This window comes from Podarcis melisellensis (genome assembly GCF_964234715.1).
Source record: "Podarcis melisellensis genome assembly, chromosome: 17".
NCBI lineage: Eukaryota > Metazoa > Chordata > Lepidosauria > Squamata > Lacertidae > Podarcis > Podarcis melisellensis.
In genome coordinates, this window is record NC_138534.1 from 6283507 (window position 1) to 6302703 (window position 19197).

The 19197-nt window shown below is 44.5% G+C and overlaps 2 protein-coding genes across 2 annotated transcripts; both read left to right on the forward strand.

The window, feature by feature from the left end:
- Positions 1-8563: 8563 nt before the first annotated feature.
- LOC309360509 (olfactory receptor 1E5-like) lies at positions 8564-9499 on the forward strand (the record flags this gene model as incomplete). The annotated part of the gene is made up of 1 exon (XM_081895067.1): positions 8564-9499. One exon carries the CDS (start codon positions 8564-8566, stop codon positions 9497-9499), a length of 936 nt encoding a protein of 311 aa, XP_081751193.1.
- A 7826-nt stretch (positions 9500-17325) lies between these two features.
- On the forward strand, positions 17326-18261 carry LOC309359707 (olfactory receptor 1E5-like; the record flags this gene model as incomplete). The annotated part of the gene is made up of 1 exon (XM_081893585.1): positions 17326-18261. One exon carries the CDS (start codon positions 17326-17328, stop codon positions 18259-18261), a length of 936 nt encoding a protein of 311 aa, XP_081749711.1.
- Positions 18262-19197: the final 936 nt, after the last annotated feature.

A 19197-nucleotide genomic window follows, 5' to 3' on the forward strand; every position in this document is an offset into this window, starting at 1 on the left:
CATACAAAAGCATAACAAAAAAGAGAATACCGGTAAACAATAATAAGAGAAAAAGAATAAAAAAGAAAGAATATGAAACATAAAATACTTCAAAGTTCCCATATATAACCACATAAACTAAGACTCGATTAGTTACATTAAAATCCATCTTCATAAACATATTAATTGACTTCCTCTAATCTCTTCCATCTGAATTTCCTTGTCATTAAATGTAGCAGTTTCCAATATCATTATTTCATAAAACCATATTACAGTCAATCAAATTTCCTAACTTTTCTATCATACATTTTCTTATTTATTTATTTAATCCTAATTTAATCCTAGGCCTAATTAGTTCTTTCAAGTGGTTACATATCTTTAATATTACAATATTTATTCAAATAGTCTTTAAATTTCTTCCAATCTTCTTGGTGTTCCTCTTCTTTCTGGTCGCGGATTCTCCCGGTGAGATCAGCCAGCTTCATAAACTCCCTCATCTTCATCTGCCATTCTTCTACCATTGGTAGTTCTTGTGTTTTCCATTTTTTGGCTAGTAAAATCCGTGCAGCATTTGTGGCATACAAAAATACTTTTACATCTTTTGGGGGGCAATTCAGAACCTGTTATTCCAAGGAGAAAGGCTTCTGGTTTTTTCATAAATGTATATTTCATCATTTTTTTCAATTCATTATAATTTTTCCCCCAGAAGTCTTTTACCTTGGAGCAAGTCCACCACATATGATAAAAGGTACCTTCCTTTTCTTTAGATTTCCAGCATAAATTATCACAGTTGTGGTAGATCTTCGCCAGCTTAACAGGGGTTAAGTACCATCTATACATCATTTTCATAATATTTTCCTTTAACATTGTACATGCAGTAAACTTAACCCCTTTCTTCCAAAGTCTTTCCCAGTCCTCCATTATTATATTATGTTCCACATCTTGTGCCCAATCAATCATAACCGACTTTACTTGCTCATCTTTTGTATGCCACTCCAGTAACAAACTATACATCTCACACATGTTCTTAACATTAGTATCTAACAACTCCGTTTCCAATTTGGTTTTTTCAGTTGCAAAATCTTTTTTCTTGTCAATCTTAAATAGTTCATTAATTTGGTAATAGTGAAGCCAATTCACTTTATCTACTCCACACATTATAAAGTGCCTTCCTAATTATATGGGTCTTAAAACCACTATGGGCCTTTATTTTGTCATACCAAAGATATACATGCCAACCAAACCTATTGTCCAATCCCTCTAAATCCAAAATATCTTCATTTTCTAAATTAATCCAATCTTTAATCCAGCAGAAGGCTGCAGCTTCAAAATATATCTTTAAATCAGGCAGGGGAAAATCACCTCTTTCTTTTATATCCATAAGTAATTTATACTTAATTCTCGGTTTTTCCCTTGCCAAATAAATTTGGACAAGGCCTTCTGCCAGTCTTTGAAACATTTGACATTATCAATAATGGATAAAGTTTGAAACAAAAACAACATTTTCGGCAATACATTCATCTTAACCATCGATATTCGACCCATAAGTGAGAATTTTAAATTTGACCAAATCTCTAAGTCTCTTTTTATTTCATTCCATACTTTCTCATAATTATCTTTATATAAATTCAAATTCGTCGCTATTAAGTTCACACCCAAATATTTAATCTTCTTCGTGAATACCAGGGCTGTTTTTTCTACAAGGGTTTTTCTTTCATCTTTATCTAAATTTTTATCCAATACTTTGGTTTTGCTCTTATTTAATTTAAAACCAGCCAGCTGCCCATACTCCTGAATCATGTCCAGTGCTTTCAATGCACTGGTCCCTGGATCTTGTAAGGTTATGTAATGGGAAAAGGGGGCTGCTCGTGCGTAAGCGTTTTAAGCCTCCAAGCTCTACCATCAGTTCCTAAACTTTCCCAGTCCGAGGAGCCATGGGTGCGTGGCTACCTCAATCGCTGGCAGAATCCGTCAGTGGGCGTTTCCGGAATTTACTCCAACATAAGAGTTCCTTGACGGAAACTCTTCTGGATTCTCTGCGTGACAGTTTCCTCTGCGGAGTGGGCGTCCCCAGCGGAGGTCCTGAGCCCTCCCCGCTATTCTCACTGGAAACATCTTGGAGCCCTTCCTCCGATTGAGTTTCTGCAGGAACTCTCCCTCTCCCCCTACTGGTTCCTTCCTCTGCATCCGAGGCTCTCCTAGCCTCCTTGAGCCCTTCCACCACCTGACTCTCCAATGGCAGTTCCCTGACAGGTTATAACCAAATCATCAGCAAAGGCTTTTAATTTATATTTCTTGGATCCTACTACAATGCCCTTTACTTTCTCTTCTTTCCTCAACATATTCAGCAATACCACCAGGACCAAAATAAATAATAGAGGGGAAAGTGGGCATCCTTGCCTGATTCCTTTCTCAATTTTAATTTCCTCCGATACCACATTATTAACATTAATTTTAGCTTTTTGTTCAGAATAGATCACCTTAATACTATTTTTAAAAATTGGCCAACCTCTATACTTTCCAGATTTTTTTCCATGAAAAACCAAGAAACATTGTCAAAGGCTTTCTCTGCATCAATAAACATTAATAATGCTTTGCAATCTCTTTTAGCCTCTAATCTTTCCAAAATGTCCACTATATTTCTGATGTTTTCTTTCATGTCTTCCAGGCAGGAAGCCTGCCTGGTCTTTATGTACCGTATTTTTAGCCCTATATGGCGCACCAGCCCATAGGGCGCACTTATTTTTTTGGGGGGGGAAATGAAGAAAAAAAACTACCCCCCCCGAGCTCCAAAGAGCAAAGAAGCCATGACAGCGAGCAGGATGGATCCCGCTAGCTGTCCTGGCTTAGTTTTTAGCCTCGGGGCTGGGGGTCCGGCAGCGATGGCGAGGTTGCGCAACCTTGCCATCGCTCCCGGATCTTGCTGGGCTGGGGCGGGGGAAGCCCGAGCTTTCCCCGACCCCAGCCCCCAGAACAGGCTGTTGCCCGCAAGCCTTGCGAACCCGGCGGGAACTCCCTCTGGGCTCGCAAGGCTTGCGGACATCTGCGCAAAGCACAGGGCACGCTCCGGAGTGTGCCCCATGCTTCGGGCTGCAGGCTACTGCCCGCAAGCCTTGCGAGCCTGGCGGGCACTCCTGCCGGGCTCCCAAGGCTTGCGGATAGCTTCCTGAAGCCTGGAGAGCGAGAGGGGTCAGTGCACACCGATGCCTCTCGCTGTCCAGGCTTCAGCGAAAGCCTGCATTCGCCCCATAGGATGCACACACATTTCCCCTTCATGGAGGGGGAAAAGTGCGTCGTATAGGGCGAAAAATACGGTATATATTCTGTTAAAACCTTTTCCAGTCTATTTGCCAGAATATTTGCAAATATTTTATAATCTATATTTAGTAGTGAGATTGGTCTGTAATTCTTTACATCTGAACTATCTTGGTCAGGTTTCAATATCTCCGGAGGGATACTGGAATCAACAGGGGAAACCCACATGGCCTGAAGGTGTTGCTGTGTAATGCCAGGTCAATGATAAATAAAAACACTGCCATCCACGACCTGATTGTGGATGGAGGATTTGACCTGGCATGTGTGACAGAGACCTGGTTGGATGAAGCAGATGGGTCTGTCCTTGCCGCTGTTTGCCCACCAGGTTTCTCTTACGCACAGCAACCCAGGTCATGTGGGCGGGGAGGGGGGGTTGCAGTGATTTTTAATAAGTCATTAGCTTGCATCAGGCGTCCTACTGGGAAGCCCCAGTTTTCTGAGTGCATGTTCTGGAAGTTGGGCAATAGGGGCAGTACAGGATTCCTTTTGGTGTACTGACCTCCCCACTGCACCAAGGATTACCTGCCCGAGCTGCTTCAGGTCGTGGCGGATATTCTCCTGGAGACACCTAGTTTGGTTGTCCTAGGGGATTTTAACATCCATGCCAAGACGACCTTACAAGGGGCTGCTCGGGACTTCATGGAAAGCATGGCCTCCATGGGGCTGTCCCTGAATAAGTTTGGCCCAACTCATAGTCACAGACATGCCTTAAACCTGGTGTTCACCTCTAGTGACGTGGGTGATCTGACACTAAGTAAAAATGAAACAAAAGAAGTGCCATGGTCAGATCACTTCCTGGTGCAACTGGACTTCTCTGTGACCCTTCCCCTCTGCAGGGAGGTGGGACCAATTCGAATGGTCCGCCCCCACCACTTAAGGTATCCAAATGGTTTCCAGAGAGTGCTAGGGGATGCTTTATCCCATGTTGATGGCCTCTCAGCTGATTCCCTGGTGGCCCGCTGGAATGTGGAGTTAACCAGGGCTATCGACTGTCTGGCTCTGAAGCGCCCTCTCCGATTGCATGGAGCCCGGACAGCCCCATGGTTTTCTTTGGAGCTGAGGGCGATGAAACAATCACTGAGATGGCTAGAGCATTGGTGGCAGAAAACTCATTCCAAATCTGACCGGACACGGGTTAGAGCTCAACGTCGAGCCTACCAAGTGGTAATAGTGATGGCGAAGAAGGCTTTCTTCACCGCCTCTATTGCATCTGCAGAAAATAGTAGCAGGAGACTCTTTCAGGTGGTCCGCAATTTAACGGAACCACCTTTACCACCGAGGCCTTGTAAAGACCCCAAGATCTCCTGCAACGATTTTGCAAAGTTTTTTGCAGATAAAATCACTCATATTCAGAAGGAGCTAGACACCACCGTGGGAGCAGTGCTGGGGCGGGAGAGTGGTAGAGCCTTGCCTGGTCAAGTTGCATGGAGGGAGGAACCCAAGATGGCGATGGCTTAGCAAGCAGGCTTCGGAGCTCTGCAGATAACAGGACTGTAATTAGCACTGACTGCCACCCAGGGACGTAATTTTTCCTTTTTTACTTCTCTACTTTTAAACTTACCAACCTACTGAGATTCTAACAGCACCTTCTTGTCTATGCTATGAGAAACATATTGGGCAAGTTCTGTGAAGCATCTTCGGCAGGCCGCCAGCTGCTAGCTATTAACCACCAACTCCCTTCTATACTTTGTTCCTGAAACTCCCGGCAGTCTCCACACAAAGAAGCTCTTAAATTGAACAAACTGAGCACTTTCTATTTTTTCTCTCTTTTTTGGTTGGGGAAACCTCTCCTTGTTTACTCCCCATGGTGACGCTATGCCTGCTAGTAAATGCCACAGGGACCCAGAGGATGTAGCTCTCTCACCGGTTCCCAAACAATCTAAAATAGAGGACTTTAAAAACAAATCTGCTTTTATAGTTCCAAGAAAAAAACAGTTTTCTCCTCTTGAAGATGATTGTGAGTGTGGGGAGAGTATTCAAGGTGAGAGCATGGAACTGGATCCAGCAATGGGGCAAGTTGATTCTGTGCAGCTCAGAGAGGAAGGAATAACAAGTAGGGAGAGCACCCAATTAACTCTAGTTGCAAGAACGGTTGAGCATATCTTCCAACAAAGTAGAGGTATTGCCTCTCAGATAACCCAGTTATCCAAAGAGGTCCACAGTTTATCAGTTAATAACAGGCATCAACAGAACACCATAGTACCAACGGGAATTGGCGACAGCAAGAGCAGACCCCTAAGCTCAACATAAAATGCGCAGAGGCTCTTAAAACAAACTCTTCTATTTAATCTTCCAACCAAAAAAGATCTGCATGACAATTTGTGGAAGGCCAGATCAATCTCCTAGCTGGAAAGTTGCATGGAATCAATTTCAATCCCTTACCCCCAAGGTTGTGGACAGGCTGCTTGGACGCATGAAACCAACCACCTGTCTCCTTGATCCGTGCCCATCCTGGCTAATAAAAGCAAGCCGGGAAGGGCTGGGATTTGGGCTCTGCGGGGTTAAAATCTTCCCTCTGTGAGGGAACATTCCCAGATCCGCTGAAAGAGGCAGTCATTAAACCGGTTCTTTAAAAAACATCTTTAGACCCGGCCAGTATGGCCAACTATCACCCAGTCTCAAATCCTCCATTCTTGGGCACGCCTGGAGGATGCGGACCACTTGGATCCCTTCCAATCGGGATTCAGCCTCATCATGGGACTGAAACTGCCTTGGTCGCGCTGGTTGATGATCTCCGGTGAGCTAGGGACAAAGGTGAGAGCTGTTTCCTAGTTCTGCTGGATTTCTAAGTGGCCTTTGATACAATCGACCACAACATCCTTCTGGACCGTCTTGAGGGGCTGGGAGCTGGAGGCACTGTTATACAGTGGTTTCACTCCTTCCTCCTGGGCCGTGTTCAGAAAGTGGTGGTGGGGGATGAGTGTTCAGACCCCTGGGCCCTCACTTGTGGGGTGCCACAGGGTTCCGTCCTCTCCCCCATTGCTTTTTAACATCTATATGAAGCTGCTGGGATAGTTCATCAGTGGGTTTGGACTGGGTTTCCATCAATATGCAGATCAAACCCAGCTCTACCTCTCTTTCAAATCAGAACCAGTGAAGGCGGTGAAGGTCCTGTGTGAGTGCCTGGGGGCGGTTGGAGGATGGATGGCGGCTAACAGATTGAGGTTGAATCTTGACAAGACAGAAGTACTGTTTTGGGGGGACAGGGGGTGGGCTGGTGTGGAGGACTCCCTGGTCCTGAATGGGGTAACTGTGCCCCTGAAGGACCAGGTGCGCAGCCTGGGAGTCATTTTGGACTCACAGCTGTCCATGGAGGCGCAGGTCAATTCTGCATCCAGGGCAGCTGTTTAGCAGCTCCATCTGGTACGCAGACTGAGACCCTCCCTGCCCGCGGACTGTCTCACCAGAGTGGTGCATGCTCTAGTTATCTCCTGCTTGGACTACTGCAATGCGCTCTACGTGGGGCTACCTTTGAAGGTGACCCGGAAACTACAACTAATCCAGAATGCAGCAGCTAGACTGGTGACTGGGGGTGGCCACTGAGACCACATAACACTGGTCTTGAAAGACCTACATTGGCTTCCATTACGTTTCCGAGCACCATTTCAAAGTGTTGGTGTTGACCTTTAAAGCCCTAAATGGCCTCGGCCCAGTATACCTGAAGGAGCGTCTCCACCCCCATCGTTCTGCCCGGACGCTGAGGTCCAGCGCCGAGGGCCTTCTAGTGGTTCCCTCATTGCGAGAAGCAAAGCTACAGGGAACCAGGCAGAGGGCCTTCTCGGTAGTGGCGCCCGCCCTGTGGAACGCCCTCCCATCAGATGTCAAAGTGATAAACAACTACCTGACATTCAGAAGACATCTTAAGGCAGCACTGTTCAGGGAAGTTTTTAATGTGTGACATTTTAGTGTATTTTTTGTCTCTGTGGAAGCCGTCCAGAGTGGCTGGGGAAACCCAGCCAGATGGGCGGGGTACAAACCCCTCTGATACAATATTTGTAAACGTGTTTTGTTTCTGTCTCTTTTTTAGTTGTCAAGCCAACAATTTCCCACATTTATTTGCAGATTCAAAATTTCTCTGTTTCATTAATTTTATTTTCCATTCTATTTCTTGATTTATAATTTGAGAAAATTGAATCTGCAAAGCTTTGATGTCTTTTTGTATTTGAGATAGAATTTTTTCCTTTTTTTCATTTTGTATCTTTTTCTTTATGGCATTCTGTTGTATGAGGAAACCTCTCATAACAGCTTTACTAGCATGCCAAATGACTCTTTTTTCTACCTCTGTATTTATGTTTAGTTCAAAATAATCTTTTAGAGTCTTTTGGGCCTTTCCCACCACCTGTTCATTCCTCAACAGCCCATCATTCATCCTCCATCTGAGGGAACCCTCCAGATACAATTTCATTTCCAATAACACTGCATTATGGTCAGAGCATGTCCTAGGGCATATTTGAATTTTTGATACCCTTGGAGCTAAATCTTTGGTAATCCATAAGTAATCGGTTCCTGAAAATGTTTGGGACGAATTTGAGAAAAAAGTGTAATCTTCCTCTGTAGGATTTCATAGTCTCCATATATCTGACAGATCTTATTTGTCCACCATGTCAAAAAACAATTTTGGAAGTCTGCCTGCATTTTGTACTTTTTGCTCTTGTGATTTATCCATAAGTGTAGAAACTACTCCATTCAAATCCCCCATTAGTATTATTTTATAATCCAGATATTCATTGAGCTTTAAGTCCAAGTTTCTAAAAAAATTCCACTTTTCCATCATTTGGTGCATAAATTCCCAATAGAAGGTATTTATCGCCTTGTGCTGTAATTTCTACAGCAATGTATCTCCCTTCCTCATCCTTAAACAACACTTGGGGTTCCATTTTTCTTTACTATAAAAAACCACTCCTCTTTTTTTTTACCTTGTCTGATGAGATGAAATCCTGTCCAGGTTTTTTATTCTGTAAGATTTTTCTATGCAGTCTAGTAACATGTGTTTCTTGTAGGAAAATTATATCCAAATTGTGTTTCGCCAAAACATGAAAAACTTGGAGACTTTTTTCCGGAGAATTTAAACCATTAACATTCCAGGAGTAAATTTTTAAGGACATCTTGATTTTTTAGGGGCCTTCTGCCCCGACACCCAAAGGAGGAGAACTTTCCAAGCCAGGTTCCTTTGCGTTTTTCTCCAGAAATCTCTCTCTCCCACAGTTCTGATTTTTTGTGAGGGTGGAGAATTTACTAACCTAACCATTTCTTCTTCTTCTTTAGCCTAATGAGTCCTGGGAATGCAACAGACTTTTCTGAATTATTCCTCCGTGGCTTCCCAATCCAGCCAGAGTTTCAACGGCTCCTCTTCCTGCTATTCCTCTCCATGTACCTGCTGGCCTTTCTGGGGAACGCAACAATCATCTTCTTGATCCGTTCTGATTTACGGCTCCTCCAGGCTCCTATGTATTTTTTCCTCAGCCACCTTGCCTTTGCTGACTTGGTCTTCATCTCCACCACCATCCCCAAAGTGCTAGAAAACTTGTTGTCTCAGAAAAGGACCATCTCCTATCATGCCTGCCTGGTCCAGATGTTCTTTTTTATGTGTTTTGGCAACTCAGACAGCTTCCTGTTGGCTTCCATGGCCTATGACCGTTACATGGCCATCTGCTTCCCCCTGCATTATTCTGCCCTGATGAACCGTAAGCGTTGCCTCCTCCTCGCAGCAGTGTCCTGGGTTATCCCTATTGCCCACTCTCTGCTTTATACCATTTTGATGTCCCACATGTCTTTCTGTGACTCTAGAGAGATCCCACATTTCTTCTGTGATCTTCCTTCTGTGTTGGAGATCACTTGCTCAGACCGCAGTGTCATAGAAATGCTGATTCCAACTGAAGGGGTGGTGGAGATCCTGGGGCCGTTTGTGCTGGTCATCATCTCCTATATGGGCATTTTCTACACCATCCTGAAGATTCCATCAAACTCTGGAAAGAAAAAGGCTTTCTCCACGTGTGGGTCCCACATTGCTGTGGTTGTCTTGTTTTATGGCTCTGTGACCTGGGTTTATTACAAGCCACGTTCCAACAGCACAGATCCCAAAAAAACTGTGGCCGCTGTCATGTTTACCATGGTGACCCCTATGCTGAATCCCTTCATCTACAGTCTCAGGAATAGTGAAATGAAAGCAGCCATGAAGAGGATCATTGGGCACCATTTTCATTAGTGTCTTTTGCTGTCACACCTTATAGTAGCAGGAGTGGGAGGCAACATCACTTGGATAGCAGAGCACACAGATGGTGTGTGCATTTTCGGGTCTGTTTTAAACTTGGGCCAAAATGTTGGGTATCTGTAATGGGGAAATGGACTGCAATCTGTCTTTCAGGTATTTGGGCCCTGCATGTGCTAGGATTAGCTGAACTACCATAAGCAAATATATTAACCCTAATACTTACAGTAAAGATCAGCATCATAATCTTATATTTGCCTTATATTAACTATCACTCCCCTGTAAGTAGTAACCAGACTTCAAATAGATAATTAAATCTTCCAAGAGTAGATATATGAATCAGTAATAGTATAGGCAACCAAACGGTCTTTGCATTATTCACTCACATAGGAAGTTTCCCTCTTTTCTATAGGGTATTGCTGGATTCAAACTAACCATCTCCCTTGTTCTCTCTTTTTTAGCATGTGTCTGTAGCATATTGTTACACCCACGCTTTATGGGGGGTTTTTTTGGTTCATTGGGGACTTATTTTACTCTTTAGATATAAGTTGTGTATATGTGCTGTATGCAGTGTTTCTCAAACTTGGGTTTCCAGCTATTGTTGAACTACAACTCCCACCATCCCTAGCTTGCAGGACCAGTGGTCAGTGGAGATGGGAATTCTAGTTCAACAACAACTGGAGACCCAAGTTTGAGAAACACTGACTTAATAATTGCATTGCGGCCCATATATGTGTAATCTTGCTGCTCAAGACAGCACCTATTTAGAATCATAGAATCATACAATTGCTGAAATGTAGAATTGGAAGGGACCCTGAGGGTCATCTAGTTCAACCCCTTGCAATGCAGGAATCTCAACTAAATCATTCATGGTTGATGGCTATCTAACCTCTGCTTAAGAACCTCCAAAGAAGGAGAGGCCACCCACGTCCAAGGAAGTTTGTTCTACTGTCTTCAGAAAGGTTTCCCAGATGTTTAGCTGGAATCTCTTGTAACTTGAAGCCATTGGTTCAGATTGTACCCCCTGGAGTAGGATAAAACAAGCTTGCTCCATCTTCCATGCCTCACCTTGCTTCATGGGTGGGCCAGCCCTAGTGTGAACATCTTGCCAGCTGGAGTGTGTGTAGCAAGTTTTGAATATCAGAACATCACACATTAAATGCTTCCCGATACAAGGCTGCCTTCAGATGTCTATGGAAGCAACTACTCTATTCCAAACTTAAAAATGGAAAGTGTAATGCTGGTGGTCAACAGAAGAGGTTTAAAGACTGTCTCAAGGCAAATCTTTAAAAATGTAGTATATACACTGAAAACTGGGAAACACTGGCCTGTGAGTGCTCCAGTTGGAGAACAGCCTTTACCAAAGGTGTCATGGGCTTTGAAGACCCTCAAACTGAGCTTCCTGTTTCCGGAGGTGGGAAATGGCTGACTCCTGTACGATCGGATCCCAGCCTTTCACGAATTCTTCACGGCACTTTAGCAGAAATGCTCAGAGTTCCAGGTTCTTCAGTGCAGTATTATTTATTGTAAGCTTTATATACAAATATCTACAGAAGCAGTTCATACAGTCAGACAGAGTACCTGGCTGCACCTTAAAGCTAGTATGAGCCAGACACCTGTGCAGGACATGAATACACATATCGTGGGTTGGGACATTTTGCACATTCACAACCTTAGACACACACCATAGTACATACATATTAGTTCTAAGGTTAGCATTTGTCAACAGTGCCCCATTTTGCTTTATCTGGCACTGATCTCCCATGAAGTTTACTTCAAAGCCTGCTTTTGCCAAGTCAGGAATACGCAGGAGATTGTTTTGCATACTAGGCACACACAACACATTCCTGAATGTGTGTCCCAGCTGTGGGAACACAATCTCACCCTCACAGACCACATTAGCTTTCTGGCCTGTAGCAAGACTTACATGCTTTTTGTCTGAAGCCCTAGCATCAGTCAGCAATGCTTTTCTTTTACAAAAAGTTTGAGAAGCTCCGCTGTCCAGAACCCACAGCTCTTCATTTTCTTGGCCATCTGCAGACACCCAAGCGGTAGACTCTCTCTGCTGCCTCCTGTGCTTCTGCTGTTTTTGTTGTTTTCTCGGACAGCTCCGAAGCAGATGACCACTGGACTTGCAGCAAAACCACCTTTTTACTTTGTTGACCACCGGCTGGTCTGCAGCAGCTCCTCCTGGCTGTTTCTCCGGCTCCCAACACGTCTGCTCTTCCCAGCTGTTGTTCCCTCTGGGATGCTCCGACAGCTGGGCTGAGGTCGTCTTTCTCTCTGCACGCCTGTCCTCCTCTGCATACAACCGTCCGGTAACGTATTCCAGAGTCAGTTTATCAGTCTCTACCAACTCGAGGGAATTGACTAGCATATCATAGCTGTCGTCAAGGGAACTCAGGACTATAAAGACTTTGTCCTCTTTCCCCACAGGCCTCCCTCTTAAGGCTAGCTCCTGGAAACAGCCTGTTAGGAACTTTAGGTGGTTTACCAGGGAGTCCCCCGTTTTCTTCCGACACCGGTACATTCTCCTGGTCAGTGTTATCAGCGAGCCAGCTGTCTATCGCATATGGACAGCCTTGAGCGCATTCCATGCCTCACTTGCCGTCACCTTATCTGCTACGTAGACCAGCTGGCTATCGTCCACTCCAAGGATGATCGTAGCCAAGGCTTTCTCATCCTTCTCCTCCTCCTCAGGACCACTTTCCACAGGCCCTCACGCTTCAGGAAGTGTTGCATGCAGACCGACCAGATACTGTAGTTCGTGGCCATCAGCTTCTCCACCAACATGCCAGCTCTGGACTGCTCCATACCTGCAGCTCACCTCCAGCACCCACGGCTGGATAACTGCCACCTGTACTCTTGCGCAGCGGAAGTGTGCTGGGCCCATAACCCTGTCACGAAGTATTCGTGGCGCTTTAGCAGAAATGCTCAGAGTTCCAGGTTCTTCAGTGCAGTGTTATTTATTGTGAGCTTTATATACAAATATCTACAGAAGCAGTTCATACAGTCAGACAGAGTACCTGGCTGCACCTTAAGGCAAATATCGAAGACTCTTTCTCTCTGACCACACTCCTCTACCCCACCACCTTACTGCTGGACAGGTTTCCCTTTTAAACCGATGACAGCCAATCAACTGTCAGCACATTACTGCTGAGTCATTCTGACCCAGCACCTCCATAGAAAGTATTGGAGGCTGATTGCATGAGCCTGTTGCATCAGCTCTCAACCTCAAGCCTGCAGACTTACTATCTAACACAGCATTCTGTGGATCCCAGCAAGCCGTGCTGGTAATTCAGGGCTGATATGGGGGTAATTAGCCCTGGCAGACTCCCCTAGGTGGGGGAGGAGTGTCTCGTAGATTGTCCATGACTGCCGACTTGCATCAAGGTGCAAGTGGCAAGACACTGGGTCGCAGAGCACGATATGGCTGGCACTCTCCGATGTCATTCTCATAGCCGGGAATATCTGTTTGCAAAAATGAATAAATTTGGACAGCAAACAGGCATGGTCTGGACTGAAGAAGCCAAGGGAAAAACCTGCAGAATTGTACAATCCCTGGGGGTTTAAGCTTGGACTTCAAAGAGATTCTCATCATGGCGTTTGAATTACGGAGGTGTTTGGTATGGTGTTTTTTCCCTCTTCTTAACATCTACAATTGGTTTTCTATGCCAAGCCTCAGTAAGAACTTAATATTTGTTTTTAAAAAAAGAGTACAGATGGACTTCTATTTATAATTAGGTATTTAATTCCGCAGCTTTACTTGACAAAGATGGAAGAGGAGGCAAGATGGTGCTTGTTAATATGACGCAGCATGGAAAAATGTGAATCTCTCCCTTTCTTCGTGGGAAGCAGGAGCTATTTGCTGGCTGACTTTGCAATGATTTGAGATAGCAACTTGGGACAATCAGCTGTTTGCAGAAGTTTTTCATTATGAGAGAGAGAGAAGGCTAAATGGATGTCGAGCAGGCCTACCCTCTAGGGCCCGGAGGGAAGAGTGTGCGGTCTCCAGAGGCTGATCGATTGCCAAATGACTGATACAGTTTATTTACAATGCAATATTGCAAACAGTTTTGCCCAGCAATTTAACGTGGAAGGTACTGATTCATTAAAGCTCAAAAGGAAGGTTTAGACAACAGCCTGGATTGGAAGGATTAATGACTGGGAGTTGCTGCGGCATTGAACTTCAGATAACAGACTTGGATAACATCCCGGATTGGAATGGAGTCAGAGGAAGCTGCGCTGGTAAAAAGGCAGATGGATGAAAGGATATATGATGTTTGACATGATTGAGAATCGTGGAACCAGGGACGGAGAATATTAAGGCATTAAAATCGAGATGTGGAAAATATGGAAACAACAAGGAGAGGCAGGACTGAGATGTGGAGCTATGCTTCAGAAGTCAAGACTATGGGGAGCTCCCATATGGGGATGGTTCTCACATTTCCAAGTCAGACTGCACTGTTAAAAAGACATCTCAGGGTAGATCCAGAATCTGTGGTTTTGCATGTCCACAAAATTGCACGGACGTTATTGCCCCTGTGAGATGAAACCAAGCTGATTGGGCAAATACTTAGTGCTCAAAAAACCCTCAAAAATATGGAGCAGGCAGAAGCCCACCCATCTAATTATACTCCGGGTAAGAGCAGTGGCGTGCGGTTAATTTTTTCGTAGGAGCACAACCTTGCCAGGGCGATGAGGGGGTGTTGATGTTGTGCCCGTGAGCATTGCTACTCCTTCCCTAAGCTGGGCAGATGCTTCCTGGGCTTTGGGAATGAGTCATCAGGCTTCTAACAGGATGCTGGAGCTCTGCTGCCTCCTTCCTACAGCTAGGTGGGCTTTGGGAAGCTGGCGGGAGGGCTCTTGGACCCTTCGGAGCATCGCAATCAGGCTCCTGGATGAAGTGAATCAGCAACCTGATTGGCCTGCAGGAGCAGCCTGGAATTAGCCAATCACGCGGGGCCCATTGTGTAAATAATGTACAGTCATACCTCGGGTTAAATTTGCTTCAGGTTGAGCGACTTTGGGTTGCGTTCCGCGGCAACCCATAAGTAACAGAGCATGTTACTTCCGGGTTTCGCACCTCGCGCATGCGCAAACGCTCAAAATGACATCACGCGCATGTATGAAAGCAGCAAAACGCAACCCACACACCTGCGGACAACCATCACGTCTTACGTTCTATTCAGGATGCAAACAGGACTCTGGAACGGATCCCGTTAGCATCCCGAGGTACCTCTGTATATATACCTAGCGATTTTGGGGAGAGTTTCATTCATCGCTACTATGAGTTTAATAAAGAGCATTAAATTCACATTCGACTCCGAGTATATTTCATACTTGTTCCCAGTTGTGGAGCAAACCAGAATCCTCCACATCCATACTCAAAGGAAAAAACTTTCCGAACACTTATTAATGAGGACGAGCTAATTTGTTAAGCTGAATGATGGGTTGGGTCTCTGAATGATCATTCTCCAGAGTTTATGCTATTGTATTCTATTAATTCTGGAGGGGGAACCTGGTTGAGTCTTCCTTGGACCCTGGAGATCTCCACCCTTAAGCAGAGAAGAACAAAAGCTTCCCTTGCATCAGAGAACACAGAGCTAATCTCCTCAGCAGATGAAGGAGGCCAGTTTCGTCCTATGCAGAGCAAGTCCACTTTCTTTGTTCTTCACACTGACAGGAGCAAGAGAGCAAACAGGAAGTGCCTTTACTTAAGTAAGTGTGAATATTGTTATGTTTTTGGGTGGGAGCAAGACTCCCCTAAATGTCTGGATTCAGTGAAGGGTTAGAATGTAAGGAAACCCCTAAATTCCCAGGCCTAATGGGGGCTTGAGTTTAAAGCAGTTTTTCCATGTCCAGGAAAGACCCATTAAGAAGGCCATTTTCTGTCTGGGCTGGAGAGAAAATGGGGAAAGACCTCGCTGAGGTAAGAGATGATTAGCAGAGACAAAAGGACAGAGTTTCAGGAGGGGGGAGCAGAACTGCAGTGGGCAATGAGGGAAGCAAACAGGAAAGAATTGTCACTTTTTGAAGCTGGGGGGGGGGCAAAACATGAAGCAGGCAGTCTGTTTCAAGTTGCAGAGGAGGTCAGACATGATATTTGGAGTCTCTTGGAATCTGTGGCTGCAGCAATGGAAGAAACAGGACCCTCTTGGGATGTGGATGCTCTGATCTCTCTCCATGTAGACACAGGATGCATAAATATGTAAATAAACCCTGTATCATAAAGAGATCATGGACTCCACTTGGCCTCATTGTTCCAAAAGTCAACACAGACCCTGTAAAACATGCCTGGTGTTGTAAACAAAAATTGCCCTTTTCCCTTATGGGGTATCCAAGAGCCCATATAGAGTCCTTACGTAGGTTCCCTAATGGTAGGAGAAAATAACAGAGGCCAACCGGAGAATATTGAGAAGCAAAGCAGCTAGTAAGCCTGATCTTTATTGATCTGTTGCAACAGGGTCCTCACTCACTACACAAAAGAGGGAGGAAGAACCCAAAACAATGGCACACAAGGCCTTATATGGACTTTTGAAATTGCCACCCTGTAGACCAAGACCACCCCTCAGATACATCATACCTACATCACAGAAAAGGCTGTCTAAAACAGAAATGTGAATGTTGTTTTTCTCCTGTCTGGCAGGTTACTTGATTGGATACCTGCTTACCAGATTGGATTGCCTGGGGAGCCTGGCCAGTCTTTTGTAATGATAAATACTTACTTCCTGGGCCATGTCACAGGTTCACACCCTAGTCAAACACAGACATACCCTTAAGTCAGGATTTGTTAAGGAAAAGACAATGGGGAGGCTTTTCCATTTTCCTTTGACCTTGCAGAGAAAACATTTGGTCAGTTTGGGAATCAAAATGGTTTCAGGTTGGTCTTCCTGTGCTGATCTATGTACCTGCTTGGTTGGTATCCTTATGAACATTACCATATATCTAAGACCTCAAAATTCCTATCACACTGGTACCTCTGGAATCTCCCACTGCTCATAGATTGGTGAAACAATGTGTTACCCACTTAAAAGCTTCTAACATCCAAGAAACCTATTGAGGATTTTTTAATGGTTACTAATCAGTATCTGCTGAATTCACTCAGTACAATTAAAGCACATGCCTATCCCCAAAGACTTCTGGGAACTGTATTTTACCACTCACAGAGAAGCAGTTCGCAACACCCTTAACAAAGTATGGTTCTCAGAATTATTGAGGGGGGGGACTTACTATGTTTTTCAGGTGTGCTTTAAGTGTTTGGTGTGGAGGTGACCTTTAGCCCTTTAGCAGCTTTCTGTAGCACCACCTCAGTTTCCTATGCATCAACGAAGCTATTAACCTCAATACCAGGTGTTTTCCTTTCGTCTGTAGTATTGTCTCCCTCCTCCTCAGGATTTAGTTTAAAGCTCTCCTGATGAGCTAACACATTCTTGCTGACCACTGTGAGGTATAACCTATCTTTTGCCAGAAGTCCATCCTCAAGGAAGCAGAAGCCAAATCATTCCTGACAACAACACCTGAGCAGCCACTGGTTTACCCCCAGTATCTTCCCCTCTCTTCCTGGGCCACAACCTTCAACAGGAAGCAGTGATGAAAAAACCACCTGTAGCCTAAGGCACTTCAGCCTCTAATCCAGAGTCTTAAAGTCCCTTGGTATGTCTGTGACTGGCAGTATCTCAAAAACAGACATGGAGAATATGATATGAGGAGAGGAAAGAGGGATTTCCGCATAGTTCAGTTTGGGCAGCTAGCAAGCAGAGGGTGGGGAATTTACTAGCCTAAATATTTCTTCTTCTTGCCCCTACGGCAGATTTAGCCTAATGAGTCCTGGGAATGCAACAGACTTCTCTGAGTTATTCCTCCATGGCTTCCCAATCCAGCCAGAGTTTCAAGGGCTCCTCTTCCTGCTATTCCTCTCCATGTACCTGCTGGCCTTTCTGGGGAACGCAACAATCATCTTCTTGATCCGTTCTGATTCACAACTCCTCCACACTCCTATGTATTTCTTCCTCAGCCACCTTGCCTTAGCTGACTTGGGCTTCACCTCCACCACCATCCCCAAAGTGCTAGAAAACTTGTTGTCTCAGAAGAAGACCATCTCCTATCATGGCTGCCTGGTCCAGATGTACTTTTATGTGTGTTTTGGCAACTCAGACAGCTTCCTGTTGGCTTCCATGGCCTACGACCGTTACGTGGCCATCTGCTTCCCCCTGCATTATTCTGCCCTGATGAGCCGTAAGCGTTGCCTCCTCCTTGCAACAGTGTCCTGGGTCATCCCTATTGTCCACTCTCTGCTTTATACCATTTTGATGTCCCACATGTCTTTCTGTGACTCTAGAGAGATTCCACATTTCTTCTGCGATCTTTACCCTGTGTTGGAGATCTCTTGCTCAGACCGCAGTGTCATAGAAATGCTGATTCTGACTGAAGGGTCGGTGGAGGTCCTGGGGCCATTTTTGCTGATTGTCATCTCCTATATGGGCATTTTCTACACCATCCTGAAGATTCCATCCAGCTCTGGAAAGAAAAAGGCTTTCTCCACGTGTGGGTCCCACATTGCTGTGGTGGTCTTGTTTTATGGCACTGTGAGCTGGATTTATTTCAAGCCACGCTCCAACAACTCGGATCGCAAGGACACTGTGGCCGCTGTCATGTATACCATGGTGACCCCTATGCTGAATCCCTTCATCTACAGTCTCAGGAATAGTGAAATGAAAGCAGCCTTGAAGAGGATCATTAGGCGCCATTTTCATTAGAGTCTTTTGCTGTCACACCTTATAGTAGCAGGAGTGGGAGCCAACATCACTTGGATAGCAGAACAAAGATATTAACCCTAATACTAATTCAGGAATTATTTTCTTCCTTTTGAAATCTCCAGTTCAGCAAAAAAAACCCTTCAAATAAGTATAATTGGTTTGATAAAGAATGTATCAACCATAAGAAAGAACTCAGAGCCTGTCTAAAATAAGCCTCTCTCACTAACTCCCAAGGTCTCTAGAATACCTATTTTGAAATGAAAAACGCTTTTAAGAACATGCTCCTGGGGAAAAAATATGTGTTTTCACAAGCCAAATGGTCTAAAATTGTCACTGCATTAGAAATAAAGATACCAAAACCTTTTGGTCACTCCTTTCAATAAAAGCTACCACTGACTTTCCTAATATAAGTGATGAAGCTTGGATTACGCATTTTACCGCTGTTTTTTATGATTCCCAAGTTTTTAAATTGGAAAATTTTAAATCTTCTTCAGCAATAACCACACAATTTCAAATTACTGTTGAGGAGATGAAAAAGACAATTCTTTTGTTTAAGCATGGAAAATCCCCTGGTATGGACGGCATCTCAATAGATCTGCTGAGATTAAATGTGGAATGGTGGGCCACTAATCTTGTCCCGCTCTTTAACTCTATTAATCATTTAGGCCTTGTACCTAAATCGTGGAATAACTCAATAGTGGTGCTGATTTTTTTAAAAGGTGATAGGAATTGCCAAGAGAATTACAGGCCTATTAGTTTGTTACCATGCATAAGTAAAATCTATGCCAAATTCCTGCTTATTAAACTGGAAGAATCGATGCTTACAAAAGGTAAGGAACAAGCTGGTTTCAAGACAGGTTCTTCAACTCTTGACCAGTGTCTAGTGTTAAGTCATCTTGTAGACAAATATGTCTTGAGAAACAAACGAAGACTTTT